Genomic DNA, 20,390 nt, shown 5'->3' with positions numbered 1-20,390 from the left:
CCACAAACATGTTACTAACAGAAATGGAATAATGTGTCCCTGAACAGGGGGTCAAAAGCAAAAGTCAGTCAGTGTCTGGTGTGGCCACCAGCTGCATTAAGTACTGCATCTCCTCCTCATGGATTGCACCAGATTTGCCAGTTCTTGCTGTGCGATGTTACCCCACTCTTCCAAGGCACCTGCAAGTTCTGACATTTCTGGGGGGATGGCCCCAGCCCTCACCCTCCGATCCAACAGGCCCCAGACGTGCTCAATGGGATTGAGATCCGGGCTCTTCACTGGCCATGGCAGAACACTGACATTCCGGTCTTACAGGAAATCACACACAGAACGAGCAGTATGGCTGGTGGGTCATATCAGGATCAGCCTGCAGGAAGGGTACCCCATGAGGGAGGAGGATGTCTTCCCTGTAACGCACAGCGTTGAGATGGCCTGCAATGACAACAAGCTCAGTCCAATGATTCTGTGACACACCGCCCCAGACCTTGACAGACCCTCCACCTACAAATCGATCCTGCACCAGAGTACAGGCCTCGGTGTAATGCTCATTCCTTCGACGATAAACGCGAATCCGACCATCACCCCTGGTGAGACAAAATCGTGAGCACTTTTGCCGGTCCAGCAACGGTGGATTGGTGCCAATAGGCAACATTGTTGCCGGTGATGTCTGGTGAGGATCTGCCTTACAACAGGCCTATAACCCTCAGTCCAGGCTCTCCTTAGCCTATTGCAGACAGTCTGAGCACTAGTCAGTAAAGGGAAAAATTTACGGAGCAATGTACAGAGATCCTTGATGAAAACCTGCTCCAGAGCGCTCAGGACCTCAGACTGGGGCAAAGGCTCACCTTCCAACGGGACAACGACCGTAAGCACACAGCCAAGACAACACAGGAGCGGCTTTGGGACAAGTCTCTGAATCAATCTCCTTGAGTGGCCTGGACTTGAAACCGATCAAACATCTCTGGAGAAACATGAAAATAGCTGTGCACCATCCAACCAGACAGAGCTTCAGAGAATTTGCAGAGAAGAATGGGAGAAACTCCCCAAATACAGGTGTGCCAAGCTTGTAGCGTCATACCCAAGAAGACGCGAGGCTGTAATCGCTGCCAAAGGTGCTTCAATAAAGTACCGAGTAAAGGGTCTGAATACTTATGTAAATTTAATACATTTGCAAACATTTCTAAAAAACAGTTTTTGCTTTGTCATTATGGAGTATTGTGTATTGATTGAAGGGAAAAACTATTTAATCCATTTTAGAATAAGGCTATAACGCATCAAAATGTGGAAAAAGTCAAGGTCGGAATTATTTCCAAATGCACTGTATGTAATATATATATATATATATATATATATAGTTTTTACCATCTTAAAGACAGTTTTTATGATACATCTCTGTTCACAAAAAGGTTATTGATTAGGCCTTTCACTCTTGAAGCTGCCAGTTAAGTCCTATGTCCCATTCTAGCCCATACAACATTTACAAGTCTTAGTTTCATTTAGTGATTCAGACAGCAATGGCAAGTCAGACTAAGGCGCCAACATTCAGGATGGAATTCAAACACACATTGTCATCAATCGCTCCGTCGAACAATGTGCCTTTTGTGCCTTTTGTAAAAGGGCATTTCCCCTCGACGTTCATGGACGTTCGTGGAGAGATCGCATTCATGACAAACTCTGAAGATGCCAGCACAAACGTAAATATAAAGTCATAATTGAAAAGTCAAGTGCAATTACGCTTGCCGACAACACACCTTTTGATTGAATTCTGGCCACGGACTTAATTAAGCCCTGAGGTGTTCCCATTACATCTTGATGCCAATCTGACAACAAACAGACACCACATTGAAGGAGTGAGATTTCCCACAATACAGACAACATCATTGGGGTTTCACAGATAATTGTTAATTGCCCAGTGTAAGAAACTGTAAGAAACTGTTCCAAGACATCTGTTACGATGTGACAGTGTTGTTGTTCTTCTCTTTCTGAGCTAAATGCCCTGTACTCCATAACTTGTGCTAACACTGACCACTCAGATCCCTTCAGCACAGACAAGTTAAGAGAGATTGCTTGGGGGTTGTGTTAATAAGATTAGTTTAGTTGATCCAATCAGTCGGTCTTATTCTTGGCTGCTTCTGCCTTCTGTGCTTTCCTCCTGTTGCCCACCTCTTTCAGTCCCTCCTGGATCTGCTCCAGTGCTTCTTCATCTCCTGCAGACTGGGCCAGAGCCAGGGCCTCCTTGTACAGCTTCACAGACTCTTCAAAAAGATCTAAAATGAGACAAGAAGGATTGTGTTCATTTGGCACGAAAAGGAAAGAAAAACAGGTGTGACGACCTGGAATTGGTCTTTTCCAATACGACACACATTGTTGTTTTCTATTGCACGCCTTAGTGAACACTACAGAGATGATCAACAGTCGTAAAAAAAGTCTTCACTGTACCCCCTTGAACTAAATGTTATTCATTAATGTTAATATCTGTACAGTTACTTATGCAGCGGCACCTACTCAAACTGCCGTATTCATCGACCCGGCTAAGGCTTTCGACTCTGTCAATCACAACATTCTTATTGGCAGACTCAACAGCCTTGGTTTCTCAAATGATTTTCCTCGCTTGGTTCACCAACTACTTCTCCGATAGAACTCAGTGTCAAATCGGAGGGCCTGTTGTCCGGAACTCTGGCAGTCTCTATGGGGGTGCCACAGGGTTCAATTCTCGGGCCGACTCTCTTCTCTGTATACATCAATGATGTTGCTCTTGCTGCTGGTGATTCTCTGATCCACCTCTACGCAGACGACACCATTCTGTATACCTCTGGCCCTTCTTTGGACACTGTTAACTAACCTCCAGATGAGCTTCAATGCCATACAACTCTCCTTCCGTGGCCTCCAACTGCTCTTAAATGCAAGTAAAACTAAATGCATGCTCTTCAACCGATCGCTGCCCAAACCTGCCCGCCCATTCCAGCATTAAACTAGACAGTTCTGACTTAGAATATGTGGACAACTACAAATACCTAGGTGTCTGGTTAGACTAAACTCTCCTTCCAGACTCACATAAAACATCTCCCATCCAAAATTAAATCTAGAATTGGCTTCCTATTTTGCAACAAAGCATCCTTCACTCATGCTGCCAAACATACCCTCGTAAAACTGACCATCCTACCGATCCTCGACAATGTCATTTACAAAATAGCCTCCAACACGCTACTCGACAAATTTGATGCAGTCGATCACAGTGCCATCCGTTTTGTCACTAAAGCCCCATATACTATCCACCACGTTGGCTGGCCCTTGCTTCATACTCGTCGCCAAACCCACTGGCTCCAGGTCATCTACAAGTCTCTGCTAGGTAAAGTCCCGCCTTTTCTCAGCTCACTGGTCACCATAGCAGCACCCACCCATAGCACGTGCTCCAGCAGGTATATCTCACTGGTCACCCCCCAAAAACAATTCTTACTTTGGCCGCCTCTCCTTCCAGTTCTCTGCTGCCAATGACTGGAATGGACTGCAAAAATCTCTGAAGCTGGAGACTCATATCTCCCTCACTAGCTTTAAGCACCAGCTGTCAGAGCAGCTCACAGATCACTGCATCTGTACATAGCCCATCTGTAAACAGCCCATCCAACTACCTCATCCCCATACTGTATTTATTTATCTTGCTCCTTTGCACCCCAGTATCTCTACTTACACATTCATCTTCTGCACATCTACCATTCCAGTGTTTAATTGCTATATTGTAATTACTTCACCACCAGGGCCTATTTATTGAATTACCCCTCTTATCCTACCTCATTTGCACTCACTGTATATAGACTTTTTTTCTACTGTATTATTGACTGTTTGTTTATTCCTTGTGTAACTCTGTGTTGTTGTATGTGTCAAACTGCTTTGCTTTATCTTGGCCAGGTCGCAGTTGTAAATGAGAACTTGTTCTGAACTGGCCTACCTGGTTAAATAAAGGTAAAATAAAAAAATCTGTGCGGCCCCACAGGTTTACCCACTTGTTTTTTCTTTCAACAGTTTACCCACCTTCTGTGGAAAAACATATTGAAAGTATGCTTATAAGGAGCGTTACTTTTTTTCACCGTGGCCGGCGATCACCGTGACGCAACCGTTATTGTTTTTTACCACGACATCATAGTATGCATGCAACCATTTAGTTTTTTTTAACTTATGGGTGGTTCCCGGGAATCAAACCCACTATCTTGACATTGCAAGAGCCATGCTCTACCAACGGAGATACATTCATTTAGCGAGTTCACAATAAAAGTTAATGTTGTGACACTGAAATCTGGCTTGTGTTGGAGGAAACCAAGGCCCTCCTAGAGGTTGTCCTCATTTTCATCCCTCCTTACCATTGTGCAGTAGGATGCCTGCCATGTTTCCCAGCAGCACATGTTGGTCAGGGTGGCCGGCTTCTCTGCTTAGCTCCACAGCCTGCTTCACCAGGGGCAGAGCCTCGTCGTGGCAACCCTGCATGTCCAGGATGGTGGCCAGGTCACTCATCAGCACCAAGGACTATAGTCAAGACAGCAGAAAGAAAGTAAGAACAGATGAACTTCTAGGTTACAAAACAGCAAGGATGCATAAATGATGCATAAATGCCACCCAGTCTGCTGTCCCCACATGCTTCAAGATGGCCTCCCATCGTTCCTGTACTCAAGAAGGCAAAGAACTGATCACACTGCCCTATCCCATCTGGACAAGAGTAATAACGATGTAAGAATGCTGTTCATTGACTACATCTCAGCATTCAACACCCTAGTACCCTCCAAGCTCATCATTAACCTGGAGGCCCTGGGTCTCAACCTCGCCCTGTGCAACTGGGTCCTGGACTTTGGAGGGTGGTGAAGGTAGGAAACAACATCTCCACTTCGCTGACCCTCAACACCGGGGCCCCACAAGGGTGCGTGCTCAGGCTCCTCCTGTACACACTGTTCACCCATGACTGTGTGGCCATGCACGCCTCCAACTCAATCATCAAATTTGCATACAACACAACATTAGTGGGCTTGATCACCAACAACAAGACAACCTACAGGAAGGAGGTGAAGGCACTGAGTGTGGTGTCAGGAAAACAACCTCACTCAACGTCAACAAAACAAAGGAGATCGTTTATTTCAGGAAACAGCAGAGGGAGCACCCCTCTATTCACATCGAAGGGACAGTAGTGGACAAGGTGGAAAGTTTAAGTTCCTCAGCGTACACATCATAGACAAATTGAAATGGTCCAACCACACATACAGTGTGGTGAAGTAGGCGCAACAACAGGGGTCTCTCCCTGCTCTTCCTGACAGATCAGCAAGGCTTGCTTGTAGTCCACCACCGCCTGGCTCAGGCGGTGTATAGCGACCATGTAGCGGGCGTGGGAGTCCAGGCGCAATAGCGCCTCTTCAACCACAGGAGGCTGAAGAAATGTGGCTTGTCACCTAAAACCCTGACAAACTTTTACAGATGCACAATCTAGAGCATCCTGTCGGGCTGCATCACCGCCTGGTACGCCAACTGCACTGCCCTCAACCACTCTCTAGAGGGTGGTGTGGTCTGCACAACGCATGACCGGGGTCAAACTACCTGCCCTCCAGGACACCTACAGCACCGCATGTCACAGGAAGGCCAAAAACATCAAGAACAACAACCACACGAGCTACTGCCTGTTCACCCCACTACCATCCAGAAGGCGAGGTCAGTACAGGTGCATCAAAGCTGGGACCGAGAGACTGAAAAACAGCTTCTATCTCAAGGCCATGCTGCTAAACAGCAATCACTAACTAAGAGAGGCTGCTGCCTACAGCGACTTACTAGTCACTTTAAACAATGCCACTTTAATATATATTTACATATCTTACAATATTCCCATATGAAATGAGTAATGCATCTTATACCATCTATTGCATCTTGTCTATGCCATCGCGCATCCATTATTTATATGTTCATATTCTTATTCCATACCTAAAGATGTGTGTATTAGGTAGTTGTGGAATTGTTAGACATTACTGAACTAGACGCACAAGCGTTTCACTACACTCTCATTAACATCTGCTGACCATGTATGTGACCAATAAAATTTGATAGGTTACAAAACATCAGGACGCATAACTGCAAAGCATTTAGACATCAGTCTTCTGTGGGCGGGTCTCTCCCTGCTCTTCCTGGTACCTGTGGGCGGGTCTCTCCCTGCTCTTCCTGGACAACTAGTACCTGTGGGCGGGTCTCTCCCTGCTCTTCCTGGACATCTAGTACCTGTGGGCTTCCTGTTCTTCCTGACATCTAGTACCTGTGGGCGGGTCTCTCCTTGGACAACTAGTACCTGTGGGCGGGTCTCTCCCTGCTCTTCCTGGCCAACTGGTACCTGTGGGTGGGTCTCTCCCTGCTCTTCCTGACAGATCAGCAAGGCTTGCTTGTAGTCCACCACCGCCTGGCTCAGGCGGTGTATAGCGACCATGTAGCGGGCGTGGGAGTCCAGGGTCAGGCCCAGTAGGAGCCGGGTCTCCTTCCGCAACTCCTCTGAAGAGAGGGAGAAACACAAGGATTGATGCTGTCAGCGAGCAAGCTCAATATCAAAAGGTCACAAGTTGAATGCACACCATACTAAAAGCAAAGTTATACAAAACTTTTCAGAAGATAACATCGCCCTCTTTATTTAAACGTTCTGATTTTATTGACCAGATCGTGCGAGAGGGTGACCAAGGGGAAAGATGTCCTCTCTCTATGTCACAGGGTATTAGGCCGGATTCCAGCCTATACCGTCACAGTAAATAATGTGTGCCTGAGACAGCACCACGACACCAGCCAGGCCACAACATCATTTCAAGCATGGTTGTGGCTGCATTGTGCAATGGTAATGCCTGTCATTGGCAGGGACTTGATTTGGAAGGATTAGGAATGAAAAGTTTTTTAAAAAAGGGACAGAGAAAAACACATAGAATGTTCTAGAGGAAAAGCTGCATCAGTCTGCTTGAGACATTCAGTTCACAGGGAGTAGTGTTTGTTGTGCTGTTCTGTCACGCCCCGGATTACAGATGACATTATGAGGGTTTAAATATTGTAATTGGACAACATTTACAAAGAAAGGAGAACAAGGACAGCGTACACACACACACTGTACTAGAGAGAAGACACCATTTTTTATTTATTTTACCTTTATTTAACCAGGTAGGCAAGTTGAGAACAAGTTCTCATTTACAATTGTGACCTGGCCAAGATAAAGCAAAGCAGTTCGACAGATACAACGACACAGAGTTACACATGGAGTAAAACAAACGTACAGTCAATAATACAGTATAAACAAGTCTATATACAATGTGAGCAAATGAGGTGAGAAGGGAGGTAAAGGCAAAAAAGGCCATGGTGGCAAAGTAAATACAATATAGCAAGTAAAACACTGGAATGGTAGTTTTGCAATGGAAGAATGTGCAAAGTAGAAATAAAAATAATGGGGTGCAAAGGAGCAAAATAAATAAATAAATTTAAAATTAAATACAGTTGGGAAAGAGGTAGTTGTTTGGGCTAAATTATAGGTGGGCTATGTACAGGTGCAGTAATCTGTGAGCTGCTCTGACAGTTGGTGCTTAAAGCTAGTGAGGGAGATAAGTGTTTCCAGTTTCAGAGATTTTTGTAGTTCGTTCCAGTCATTGGCAGCAGAGAACTGGAAGGAGAGGCGGCCAAAGAAAGAATTGGTTCTGGGGGTGACTAGAGAGATATACCTGCTGGAGCGTGTGCCACAGGTGGGAGATGCTATGGTGACCAGCGAGCTGAGATAAGGGGGACTTTGCCTAGCAGGGTCTTGTAGATGACATGGAGCCAGTGGGTTTGGCGACGAGTATGAAGCGAGGGCCAGCCAACGAGAGCGTACAGTTCGCAATGGTGGGTAGAATATGGGGCTTTGGTGACAAAACGGATTGCACTGTGACAGACTGCATCCAATTTGTTGAGTAGGGTATTGGAGGCTATTTTGTAAATGACATCGCCAAAGTCGAGGATTGGTAGGATGGTCAGTTTTACAAGGGTATGTTTGGCAGCATGAGTGAAGGATGCTTTGTTGCGAAATAGGAAGCCAATTCTAGATTTAACTTTGGATTGGAGATGTTTGATATGGGTCTGGAAGGAGAGTTTACAGTCTAACCAGACACCTAAGTATTTGTAGTTGTCCACGTATTCTAAGTCAGAGCCGTCCAGAGTAGTGATGTTGGACAGGCGGGTAGGTGCAGGTAGCGATCGGTTGAAGAGCATGCATTTAGTTTTACTTGTATTTAAGAGCAATTGGAGGCCACGGAAGGAGAGTTGTATGGCATTGATGCTTGCCTGGAGGGTTGTTAACACAGTGTCCAAAGAAGGGCCGGAAGTATACAGAATGGTGTCGTCTGCGTAGAGGTGGATCAGAGACTCACCAGCAGCAAGAGCGACCTCATTGATGTATACAGAGAAGAGAGTCGGTCCAAGAATTGAACCCTGTGGCACCCCCAGAAACTGCCAGAGGTCCGGACAGCAGACCCTCCGATTTGACACACTGAACTCTATCAGAGAAGTAGTTGGTGAACCAGGCGAGGCAATCATTTGAGAAACCAAGGCTGTCGAGTCTGCCGATGAGGATGTGGTGATTGACAGAGTCGAAAGCCTTGGCCAGATCAATGAATACGGCTGCACAGTAATGTTTCTTATCGATGGCGGTTAAGATATCGTTTAGGACCTTGAGCGTGGCTGAGGTGCACCCATGACCAGCTCTGAAACCAGATTGCATAGCAGAGAAGGTATGGTGAGATTCGAAATGGTCGGTAATCTGTTTGTTGACTTGGCTTTCGAAGACCTTAGAAAGGCACGGTAGGATAGATATAGATCTGTAGCAGTTTGGGTCAAGAGTGTCCCCCCCTTTGAAGAGGGGGATGACCGCAGCTGCTTTCCAATCTTTGGGAATCTCAGATGACACGAAAGAGAGGTTGAACAGGCTAGTAATAGGGGTGGCAACAATTTCAGCAGATAATTTTAGAAAGAAAGGGTCCAGATTGTCTAGCCCGGCTGATTTGTAGGGGTCCAGATTTTGCAGCTCTTTCAGAACATCAGCTGAATGGATTTGGGAGAAGGAGAAATGGGGAAGGCTTGGGCGAGTTGCTGTTGGGGGTGCAGTGCTGTTGTCCGGGGTAGGAGTAGCCAGGTGGAAAGCATGGCCAGCCGTAGAAAAATGCTTATTGAAATTCTCAATTATGGTGGATTTATCAGTGGTGACAGTGTTTCCTATCTTCAGTGCAGTGGGCAGCTGGGAGGAGGTGTTCTTATTCTCCATGGACTTTACAGTGTCCCAGAACTTTTTTGAGTTAGTGTTGCAGGAAGCAAATTTCTGCTTGAAAAAGCTAGCCTTGGCTTTTCTAACTGCCTGTGTATAATGGTTTCTAGCTTCCCTGAACAGCTGCATATCACGGGGGCTGTTCGATGCTAATGCAGAACGCCATAGGATGTTTTTGTGTTGGTTAAGGGCAGTCAGGTCTGGGGAGAACCAAGGGCTATATCTGTTCCTGGTTCTAAATTTCTTGAATGGGGCATGTTTATTTAAGATGGTTAGGAAGGCATTTAAAAAAAATATCCAGGCATCCTCTACTGACGGGATGAGATCAATATCCTTCCAGGATACCCCGGCCAGGTTGATTAGAAAGGCCTGCTCGCAGAAGTGTTTCAGGGAGCGTTTTACAGTGATGAGTGGAGGTTGTTTGACCGCTGACCCATTACGGATGCAGGCAATGAGGCAGTGATCGCTGAGATCTTGGTTGAAGACAGCAGAGGTGTATTTAGAGGGGAAGTTGGTTAGGATGATATCTATGAGGGTGCCCGTGTTTAAGGCTTTGGGGGGACACCTGGTAGGTTTCATTGATAATTTGTGTGAGATTGAGGGCATCAAGTTTAGATTTTAGGATGGCTGGGGTGTTAAGCATGTTCCAGTTTAGGTCGCCTAGCAGCACGAACTCTGAAGATCGATGGGGGGCAATCAGTTCACATATGGTGTCCAGAGCACAGCTGGGGGCAGAGGGTGGTCTATAGCAGGCGGCAACGGTGAGAGACTTGTTTTTAGAGAGGTGGATTTTTAAAAGTAGAAGTTCAAATTGTTTGGGTACAGACCTGGATAGTAGGACAGAACTCTGCAGGCTATCTTTGCAGTAGATTGCAACACCGCCCCCTTTGGCAGTTCTATCTTGTCTGAAAATGTTGTAGTTTGGAATTAAAATTTCTGAATTTTTGGTGGTCTTCCTAAGCCAGGATTCAGACACAGCTAGAACATCCGGGTTGGCAGAGTGTGCTAAAGCAGTGAATAGAACAAACTTAGGGAGGAGGCTTCTAATGTTAACATGCATGAAACCAAGGCTATTACGGTTCCAGAAGTCGTCAAAAGTGAGCGCCTGGGGAATAGGAGTGGAGCTAGGCACTGCAGGGCCTGGATTCACCTCTACATCGCCAGAGGAACATAGGAGGAGTAGAATAAGGGTACGGCTAAAAGCTATGAGAATTGGTCGTCTAGAACGTCTGGAACATAGAGTAAAAGGAGGTTTCTGGGGGCGATAAAATAGCATCAAGGTATAATGTACAGACAAAGGTATGGTAGGATGTGAATACAGTGGAGGTAAACCTAGGTATTGAGTGATGAAGAGAGAGATATTGTCTCTAGAAACATCATTGAAACCAGGAGATGTCATTGCATGTGTGGGTGGTGGAACTAATAGGTTGGATAAGGTATAGTGAGCAGGACTAGAGGCTCTACAGTGAAATAAGCCAATAAACACTAACCAGAACAGCAATGGACAAGACATATTGACATTAAGGAGAGGCATGCTTAGTCGAGTGATCAAAAGGGTCCAGTGAGTGGAGAGGTTGGTTGGGGGTCACGGCGATTTAGACAGCTAGCCCGGCCATCCGTAGCAAGCTAGCATAGGATGGAGGTCTGTTATTAGCCACCTCTTGCGTTCCGTCAGTAGATTAGTGGGGTTCCGTGTGGTAGAGGGGATTAATCCAAATCAAACAACAAAAATGAAAACAATAGATATAGTTAGAGGCCCAAGAAGAAAACATAATAATAATAAAAATAAATAAATTGTCCGATTTGTCTATTCAGATAGCAGCTGGTAAGACAGCTAACGATTAGCAGGCCGCAGATGGGCGTTCAGGTAACGTCGCGACGGAGGAGCCAGCCGGATCTCCTTCGGGTAGATAACGTCGGCAGGCCAGTTGTGAAGGCCCGGTGGGGCTCCGCGTAGGCAGTAAAACGGGTCCGGATAGGTGACTGCAGCCCAGGAGGGATTGATGGAACTCAGGAGTGATTGACGGAGCTGGCTAGCTCCGGAATAATTTATGTTTGCTCCGGAATCGACGAAGGCCGATAGTCACACGGATAGCAGCTAGCTAGCTGTGAGATCCGGGTATGAATGTCCAGAGTTAGCAGTAGAAATCCAGGGACATGGAGAGAAAAATTGGTCTGGTATGTTCCGTTCCGAGCCGCGCTACAGAACTGGCGATAGATTTTCGAGCTAAAGGATAGCTGATGACCACAAACCGTGGTTAGCTGAATACTAACGATTTGCCAGTAAAGAAGCTAACTAGCTTCTGAACTAGCTTCTGATTAGCTTCTGGCTAGTTTCAGGCTAGCTTCTTGGAGGATTACAGATTTGAGGTAAATAATACTTTTTTATAAATATAAATTGGTGAGGCGGGTTGCAGGAGAGTGTTTTGAAGATGATGGAAAATAAAAATAAAATGTATGTGAAAATAGTTGTAAATATATATATATATACAGGACGAGGACAAAAGACATCTGAACTGCTATGCCACCTTGGTGGAAACCATAGGGCCCAACACAGCTAGAGAAGAAGAGGCTTGCACTTTACAATGAACTGACAGTCTGTTGTTCACTGAACAGTACAATGGACTGGCTTTTAAAACAAGATGGTGCTGACGATGGTCACCCTGTTGCTAGCTCCCTGCCAATTTAGCACTCTTGATTATTTTGTGTTTTTAAATATATTTTTTTACTTCATTTGATCAGAAGGTTTCTAGTATTATTCCCCATCACCGACAAGCACTTCTGGACATCATATCGAGATTACTCAAAACAAATTAGTCTTACTGGAGAAGGATACTCCATCTAGACTACCCAAAGCAGTTTCATTGCTTACGAGAGCCCTTTTTCCAAAAAGATGCCGACAGAGGAGGGGAAGGCGAGCTGGAGTTCTCATCTAATTAAACCACCCTCCCCTTTCTAGTATATAACCTACTACTGTACAGTCCCTGGACAATAAACTTTGTGAGCTCAGATTTCCTATCAGATATACAAGACACAACCAAGATTCTGTGAGACAGATTATGTTAATCAAGCTACACAGCCCACGGGTTGTAGGTACATCACGCGAACAGGGTAAAAGAGCTTTGTGGGAAAAACAGTGGCGCGGAAGAGTATGTGTTATGATCAACTCATGGTGTGATTTTAGGAATGTACAAACCAGTATGTTCCCCTGACAGAGAATAGCTTACAATCAAACGCCGACCCCATTATCTCCCAAGAGAATTTATAGCTGTTTGTATCATGGATGTGTACACCCCCCCCCTCACAAACAGACACTGCACTGGCACTCGAAAAATTAAACAGGACATTGAGCAAATTGGAAACAGCACATCCCAAGGCCAGATCCATTGTGGACTTTAAAGGAAAATTCTCCCAAAATTCCTCAAAACACATCTCTTCCCTTACTTGCGGAAATAATGAATTGGATCAGTGTTGTTTTTCTTCATTCCGAGACAGATAGAAAGCCCTCCTTCGCCTCCCCCTTCAGCATATCAGACCATGCCTCTATTCTGCTATTCCCTGCCTATAGGCAGAAATTAAAACAGGACACACCAGTGTTAACATCTGTGCAACGCTGGACTGACCAATCAGAATCCATGCTGCAGAACTGTTTTGATCACACAGACAGAGATATGTTCCGAGCTGTCTCTGGGAATAACACTGACGAATATACTGACCCGGTCTCAAGGCTGGTTTATCAGGAAGTGCATAGAGGATGTTGTTCCTACAGGGACAATTTGAACATACCCGAGTTGTGGACTCAAGTCACATGACTTGGACTTGAGACTCGACAAAAAATAAAATAACTTGAGACTTGGAGCCTCAAGGCTCGGGACTTGACTGACTGATGACTTGAATTTTGTTGCACAGAGTGTCTGGATTACTCTCCACACAACCAGAGACAGTAGCTGCAGCATCGCCCTTGCAAAAGAAAATGTGCAACAGACTGGCTAGCGAAACGCACACTCAGCCCTCTGATTGGAACAGCAATATGTCAATCTACACAGGTCAGTGAGCTAGCGAACAGATTGCTGATTTGCTGTACAGCTATGGGATGGGGTGTAGTGTAGGGGAATGCCAAAATAAATATGCAGCTCCGAAAATTGTTTGTTGATCAAGAATAGTAATGGTTTACTTTGCAAGCTCACCAGAAATGGGCCATCAACCAACAATTACTAGCTTAGGCCTTTTTTGACATGTTAAAATAGCTTGAAATGGATAATTTACTTATGAAGCTAGCATTTCAAATTTGTTAAAATGAATTAGTGGTGAAGAAATGATAAAAGTATAGATTGCATCTTCATGCATCTTATAACAAAAACATATATTTTTCTTAGCATTAAAGATTTGTGTGAGTCGCTTTGCTTGTCAGACCAAGACCGTGCTGTTTTGACTAAAATGTAAGCCTAGATTTGTGATAATGATGTGAGCTACAGGCAAGTTTGAGTCAAGTGATATGCATTTTTAGCAGACAGCATTGTGCCACACACACACACACACACACACACAAGCAGTGTTGGACAGGAGATAGACGAGGATCCTGTTTAGGGCTGTGACGATACCAGTATCGTGATAGTTTTTTCAATGGCAAAAAAAAGAAGCAGACCAAACTATTTTGCCCTTTAAAAACCTTCTGTATGTAAAGTAGCGTGACATACTGTAGCTTGGAAAATAAATGTGACTCTGGATGACAACATAATGATGACATCATCCAGAGTCCTACACAATCTTATGCTATTACAGCTAAAAACAAATGGAAGGTTTGGTCGTTAGATACCCGATTGCTCCTCAGCAGGAAGTTCCTTGAATTTCTCCAACTTGGTTTCAAGGGATTCAGTGCAAAACTGGAAACCCATCTCTGCCAAGTCATTCCTGAGAAGAAACAAACAGGTTACAGTTGGTAAATGGTGCACCGTGGTACTGGGGGGGTGGTTCATGAAAATGTAGTCTTATAATACAGGACTACAACCAAGCGCAGGGAGGAAAAACAACCATTCAACTGAAAACCTTTGGGTAGAGGCCTTCTAATGGTGTATAGGCACACTCTTAATCAACTAAGCTGGCTGGCTCCTATCAGAGACTTATTTGTATCTATTAAAAGTATGCATCAAAAAGGTGCCTCCTAATTTAGATTATGTCCATTGTTTAAGAGGTAAGGTTACTAAAACTCATTTGGTTGCCTTAAACCTTGAAGCTGATTCAATTGCTCCAATGTCCATTTAAACTCACAATGAAGACATCTACTTTTGAAGTTCACTTACTTCTCCTGGCCGGCATATATGGTAGCGAGCTTCAAGGACATCTCAATGACCCCATTGTCATCCTTTGAACCCGAGGGAGAGAGAAAAAGACTGAAGTAGCAATATAGCATTGAGTGTCTGGACCACAATGCACTGCCAATGGTTTCTGAATTGACGGCGCTGAGCCCAAAACTATTCCAGAAAGTACTTCTTTCTTCAAAATGGACAATAGATAGATTGTCCTCTTCATTTCAAAATCAAAAATCTGCTTCAGTAGCCAGCGACTCTACTGTCCAGATGTCACAACAATTCTATTCCTCTGCTATTAATAAACTATATGCCATGTACCAGACGTTTTTATCCAAAGTGACTTACAGTAATGAGTGCAGACATTTTTATACATTTACCACGCCATTAACCTCTTACTTAGACACACAACCAACCCTCACCTGTGGTGTTCCTCCGGACAACATGAAACTCATTGCCACTTTGAACAGTTTCTCTGCCTGAGGGAGAAGAGCACAGGGGTCACTGGAAGTCAGCAAAACAGCTCAAAACACAAGCATAAAATAAAAAATACAATCACATTAACCTCTGCTCAATTGTCATTTCAATGAATGATGTACCACGAATTCTTGAAGAAAATACTTATGAATGCCTCATGAGCTGAGTACAACTGAATGGTTTCAAAGGTAGACTCCGCAATATATGACATCATCTTCACCTCCAGCTTACAGACATCCACAAAAACAGGATAGAAAAAAAATGCCAAGACTTCCCCTATTGGCTCGTCTCAATTTGTGCCCTCCTTTGAAGACCACATACATTAGGAAACGTCAATAGTGGCAGTCCTCCTTGCACATTTATAACTTAGTTAATTTTGATAAGCAGAATCCCAAAAGTGGGACAGTAGGTGGGGGTTCACTGAAGAGGAGAAAGAGTGGCGACCTCTGCTATTACTCACATTATCCAGCTGACCTTGGACATAGGCAAGGTTCGCCATCTGTAGAGACCGGGGACAATAAAACAACAATAATGATGTGCGGCTGACTTTCTGTGGCAACTGTGGCATTAATACCATGCATGGCATTACATAAAAAAATGCTTACAGAAATTCCTGAGTAAGCATATTACTCCATCAAAGTGTATTGAGTGATACCTCAAAACTATCATTATCACAACCTGTATCAATGTGTGTGCAATATCACTAATGCAAGAGGCTGCGATTCTTAAAATAATGCACAGCAGAAGCAAAGACCAATCACGTGTCAATTAAGTCCAGTCAACCACACGTGTTCCCACAAGTTCACTGTGTAGGCTAATAAACACGGTTTGAAGCACATTTGAACAAGTTAAAAACGTCCTGTTAAATAGTCAAGGCTTTTACCAAGCTGTAGGTGTAGATGATAGCTTGTGTATTGTTAGTCTGGTGGGCCAGCGCGATGGCCTGGTGGAGGAATCCATTGGCTCCATGCAACTGCCCCCGCATCATACTGAGCTTGAACACAACACACACACACACCAATGTTACTCAGACATAACATGTAAAGAAATGACACTTCATCAAAACATAATGTCTAGAACAGATATGACAAACATTTGGGTCTGAATTGATACAATTAAAATGTTACGTTGATTACACTTACACGGAACCCAAACCGGCTATCGTGCATACATTTATTTGGTCCCCCTACACCAAACGCGATCACGACACGCAGGTTAAAATATCAAAACAAACTCCGAACCAATGATATTAATTTGGGGACAGGTCAAAAAGCACTAAACATTTATGGCAATTTAGCTAGTTAGCTTGCACTTGCTAGCTAATTTGTCCTATTTAGCTAGCTTGCTGCTGCTATCTAATTTGTCCTATTTAGCTAGCTTGCTGTTGCTAGCTAATTTGTCCTGGGATATAAACATTAGGTTGTTATTTTACCTGAAATGCACAAGGTCCTCTACTCCAACAATGAATCCACACGTAAAAACGGTCAACCGAATCGTTTCTAGTCATCTCTCCCCCTTCCAGGCCTTTTCATTGTTTAACTTATATGGTGATCGGCATCTAAACGTTCATAGTATTACCACGACAACAGGCAACAGTTCGTCTTTCAATCACCCACGTGGGTATAACCAATGAGGAGATGGCACGTGGGTACCTGCTTCTATAAACCAATGAGGAGATGGGAGAGGCAGGACATGCAGCGCGATCGGAGTCAGAAATAGAAATGACTTCTATTTTAGCCCTTGGCAACACAGACAGTCGTTGGCGCGAGCAGTGTGGGTGCAATAATTTAATAACATAGATTCCTAAATGTATTTTGCAACGCTTGCGCACGCGAGCAGTGTAGTCAGGGTGTTAGATTCACAAGATTGCATATAATCTCTTGGCAAATACCGTTGCATGGTACAGTACTTCTCGTTGAGATTAAGATTCTAGGTAGAAACTGGATTGAGGAGTTGCCTGCATCAATGACAATCAGTTACCTTGGCTCTCTTCAAAAGTAAAATAATCTCATCTTCTTTCTTCTGGGCATCAGTTCTGGTGTCCTCCTCAGCTTTGCTGAAGAGAGAGAACGCTATGAACGAGGAGGGGGGGGTGTAGATCACAAAACATTTAGGTCACTCAATGACTCAAATGACCTGTTATGAACGTTAACCACGTTCTTGTAATGACATGTTGAAGGACTCATAATAATGCAAATCATATGCACATCAATGTAAAAGATGATCGATGAGAGTCTCTTGGTAGAAGTTTAATGTATTGACAATGACACACACACACACACACACACACACACACACACACACACACACTAGGGAAGAGTATTTTAAACATCTAACATGACAATAACTTACTTACCAATTACACTCCCCATTGCATAAGTCCAGTTACTAGTAGCACGACTATTTTCATCGCCATTGCTTTCGCAGCTGCGGTATAGCGGTGACCTTCTGTGCACAGTAGCATGGATAGCATACGATTGAGAAGTCGTCCTTTTCAGACATTTCAATGATTGTGTCCTCGCATGAACTCGACTACCTAAAGACAGGTTGCGGAAGCCCTCTGACATACATTGCTTTATTTGATTCCTATTAGTAAAGAATGCACGAGTGACAGCGAGTAACGCCATTTTAAAATACATTACAATTCAGTCGGAGGTTTTGGTGGAAAACCAAAACACGTCACTCCCTGTAATCAAAAAGCGTTCAACATAAAAGGGAAGTTGTACATAACAGCAATAATATTAATTATAATATTTTCGCATATGTATTGAATACATCAATGTTTTTATTTTGTATTTTGAAGGGCAATACAAAAAAACTTGTGCCGGAAGTGATTCTATGCGCCTGCGGTCAATACGACTACTTTTAGTTGATTTATTTATGAGCATCTGAAGTGTACTTTTTCCTTAATGTCTAAAGTACAGCTGTTGAATGTGTTTATTACCGTGCGATTAACAGCAGTAGCTGTTGAGTTATTTGGTACAATGGGAAAAATGGGTGCAGAGGAGCATCAGAAACGATTAAACAACCGTGGCTGATGAGCTTTTCATGGCAGTGGAAAAAACGATAGCAGAGTAGCGTTACCAGGATGAGATCTCCAGTTAAAAAATGGAGAACGAAGGTCTACGGGTATTTCTTCTGAAGTTTGGAGCAGGTTTGTACCGAACAAAAAAAAATGCATTATAAAGTTACACAACAAATTCGTTCTTCTAAGCTATTTGACAGCTACCCACAAACCTTTTGATGCGTTCAAAACAACTGGGGATTTGGATAATCTTCGACTTCAGTGCGTTCAAAACAACTGGGAACTCAGGGAAGAACGAGCTACGACTGGGAAAAATCGGTTTGAACGGTCATCCAATTTGAGAACTCGGGACATTTCAGGAGCTCCGATCTGAAGATCACTGACGTCATTATTTGACCTTTTTTCTTCTTCTAAGTTTCCAGTTGTTTTGAACGCGGCATTTGTCTAGCGCGAGGGACTATCTGGGAATGACAGTGTCCGGTTTTTCCGCTGCTGCAGTAATGACTGCTGCTGTACACTACAGGTGCATCAAATGTAAATCGCAGTTAGAAAATAAACGTCCCACACAGTGCAACGGTGTCAAAGTACATAGCTCGCGTTCACGTGCCGTTTTCCTCACTCGCGCGCGGTTCTCCGGATCAGCGACGCTACTGCTGCTAGTCTGAGGCAAGACGCTGTTTCAGCATCAAGCCAGCTGCCTGCCTTACTCCCTATCGCCACTTATTTATATATATATATATATATATATATATATATATATATATATATATATATATTGCATCGGATGCCATGTTCATTTGGAAAAGTACTGTAAAATATTGTGTGTGCAAAATATCAGATAACGAGGGCACTCCTGGTCACGTAGATCCACTAGTGCCTACAAATCAAATCCCAGTCAAATCTAATTGTATTGTCATGGCCTTGCAGACTTTTCACGCAGTGCAATGGTGTCATAGTAATAAAATAAGTAACATTGTAAATAACATACTAAAAAAACATTAAATCAAGTACAAGAAGCATGCAGATAAAATATGAACGCAATTAATCCATGCTTTTCTGGGAATGCTACTTAAATCCGGAATTTGTGGGCGAAACTAGAAAGATGGCAGTCAAGTACTACAATGTAAATGTACTTTTAATCCGGCTGTCTGCATATTTCAAGACATGGCATATGAGGGTGTAGTGAGATACCCAATGGGCTGGACGATTCTCTTCTAATAACGATAAAAGGTATACTAGAAACGTGGAAGTCAATCAATCCGAAATCATTGACACAATGGAACAATCTAATGATTTATTATTGAAATTGCATGGGGTGACCGAAAAAAGCACATTGGTACATTTTAATACGGCCAAGTGGCTGTGAGCATGCTGGTCTGGGAAGATGAGATGTAGTTGGTGTATGAGTGTTGTCTGTACATTGTTCTTATGTATACGTCGTTTTTTTTTGTGTGTGTGTAAAAAAAAAGTTTTAAAAAGTAATAAAATAAAGTTCAACATTCACCTTTTGCTACTATTTCTGTCAAGTCTTCGCAGGCAATTTGACCACCTAGAACACAGAACACACTGGCTCTGCAACGCAATACTGAAAGACTAATGCAGCATTCCTTTGGAATTGAATGTACTTCGGGTGTACCATATGAGCCAGTCGTGGGTGAAGCTAATCGCTGAAAACTGTAGGGAAAAGGCAGAATGCTGCCAAGAGACATGACACTAATTACTAACATAACTAAATCATTCATTTATTTTTTTGCACTACACAATACACGTTAATGGAGCGGCAGGATACTTCCGGCGCCGACAGAGATGGCCGCCTCGCTTCGCATTCTTAGGAAACTATGCAGTTTTTTGTTTTTTTACGTGTTATTTCTTACATTAGTACCCCAGGTCATCTTAGGTTTCTTTACATACAGCCCGAGAAGAACTACTGAATATAAGATCACCGTCAACTCACCATCAGTACGACCAAGAATATGTTTTTCGCGATGCGGATCCTGTGTTCTGCCTTACAACCAGTGTAACGGAGTGGATCCTATGCAGCGACCAAAAAAAAAACGACTCAGAAAAAGAGGGAAACGAAGCGGTCTTCTGGTCAGACTCCGGAGACGGGCACATCGTGCACCACTCCCTAGCATTCTTCTTGCCAATGTCCAGTCTCTTGACAACAAGGTTGATGAAATCCGAGCAAGGGTAGCATTCCAGAGGGACATCAGAGACTGTAACGTTCTTTGCTTCACGGAAACATGGCTAACTGGAGAGACGCTATCCGAAGCGGTGCAGCCAACGGGTTTCTCCACGCATC

The 20,390-nt window shown here is 43.8% G+C and overlaps 1 protein-coding gene across 2 annotated transcripts; it reads right to left on the bottom strand.

The window, feature by feature from the left end:
• Positions 1-1,570: 1,570 nt before the first annotated feature.
• On the bottom strand, positions 1,571-18,715 carry LOC112227237 (tetratricopeptide repeat protein 19, mitochondrial-like). 2 transcript variants are annotated; one of them, XM_042308182.1, is made up of 10 exons: positions 17,420-18,697; positions 17,044-17,135; positions 15,947-16,057; positions 15,524-15,562; positions 15,009-15,065; positions 14,581-14,642; positions 14,097-14,191; positions 6,353-6,507; positions 4,356-4,518; positions 1,571-2,267 (listed from the first exon to the last, which is right to left on the bottom strand). In XM_042308182.1, the coding sequence occupies exons 1-10, from the start codon at positions 17,700-17,702 to the stop codon at positions 2,107-2,109; spliced, it is 1,218 nt and encodes a 405-aa protein (XP_042164116.1). In that variant the 5' UTR covers positions 17,703-18,697; the 3' UTR covers positions 1,571-2,106. The 2 variants fall into 2 exon arrangements, with proteins under 2 accessions (XP_042164116.1, XP_042164117.1); XM_042308183.1 differs by lacking the exons at positions 1,571-2,267; positions 4,356-4,518 and adding an exon at positions 5,845-6,243 and having other exon boundaries at positions 6,278-6,507; positions 17,420-18,715.
• Between the last annotated feature and the right edge of the window lie 1,675 nt (positions 18,716-20,390).

This window comes from Oncorhynchus tshawytscha, linkage group LG28, assembly GCF_018296145.1.
Source record: "Oncorhynchus tshawytscha isolate Ot180627B linkage group LG28, Otsh_v2.0, whole genome shotgun sequence".
NCBI classification, from domain to species: Eukaryota; Metazoa; Chordata; class Actinopteri; order Salmoniformes; family Salmonidae; genus Oncorhynchus; species Oncorhynchus tshawytscha.
Note: the sequence above shows the minus strand (reverse complement) of the source record. Positions and strands in the feature narration are given on the sequence as shown.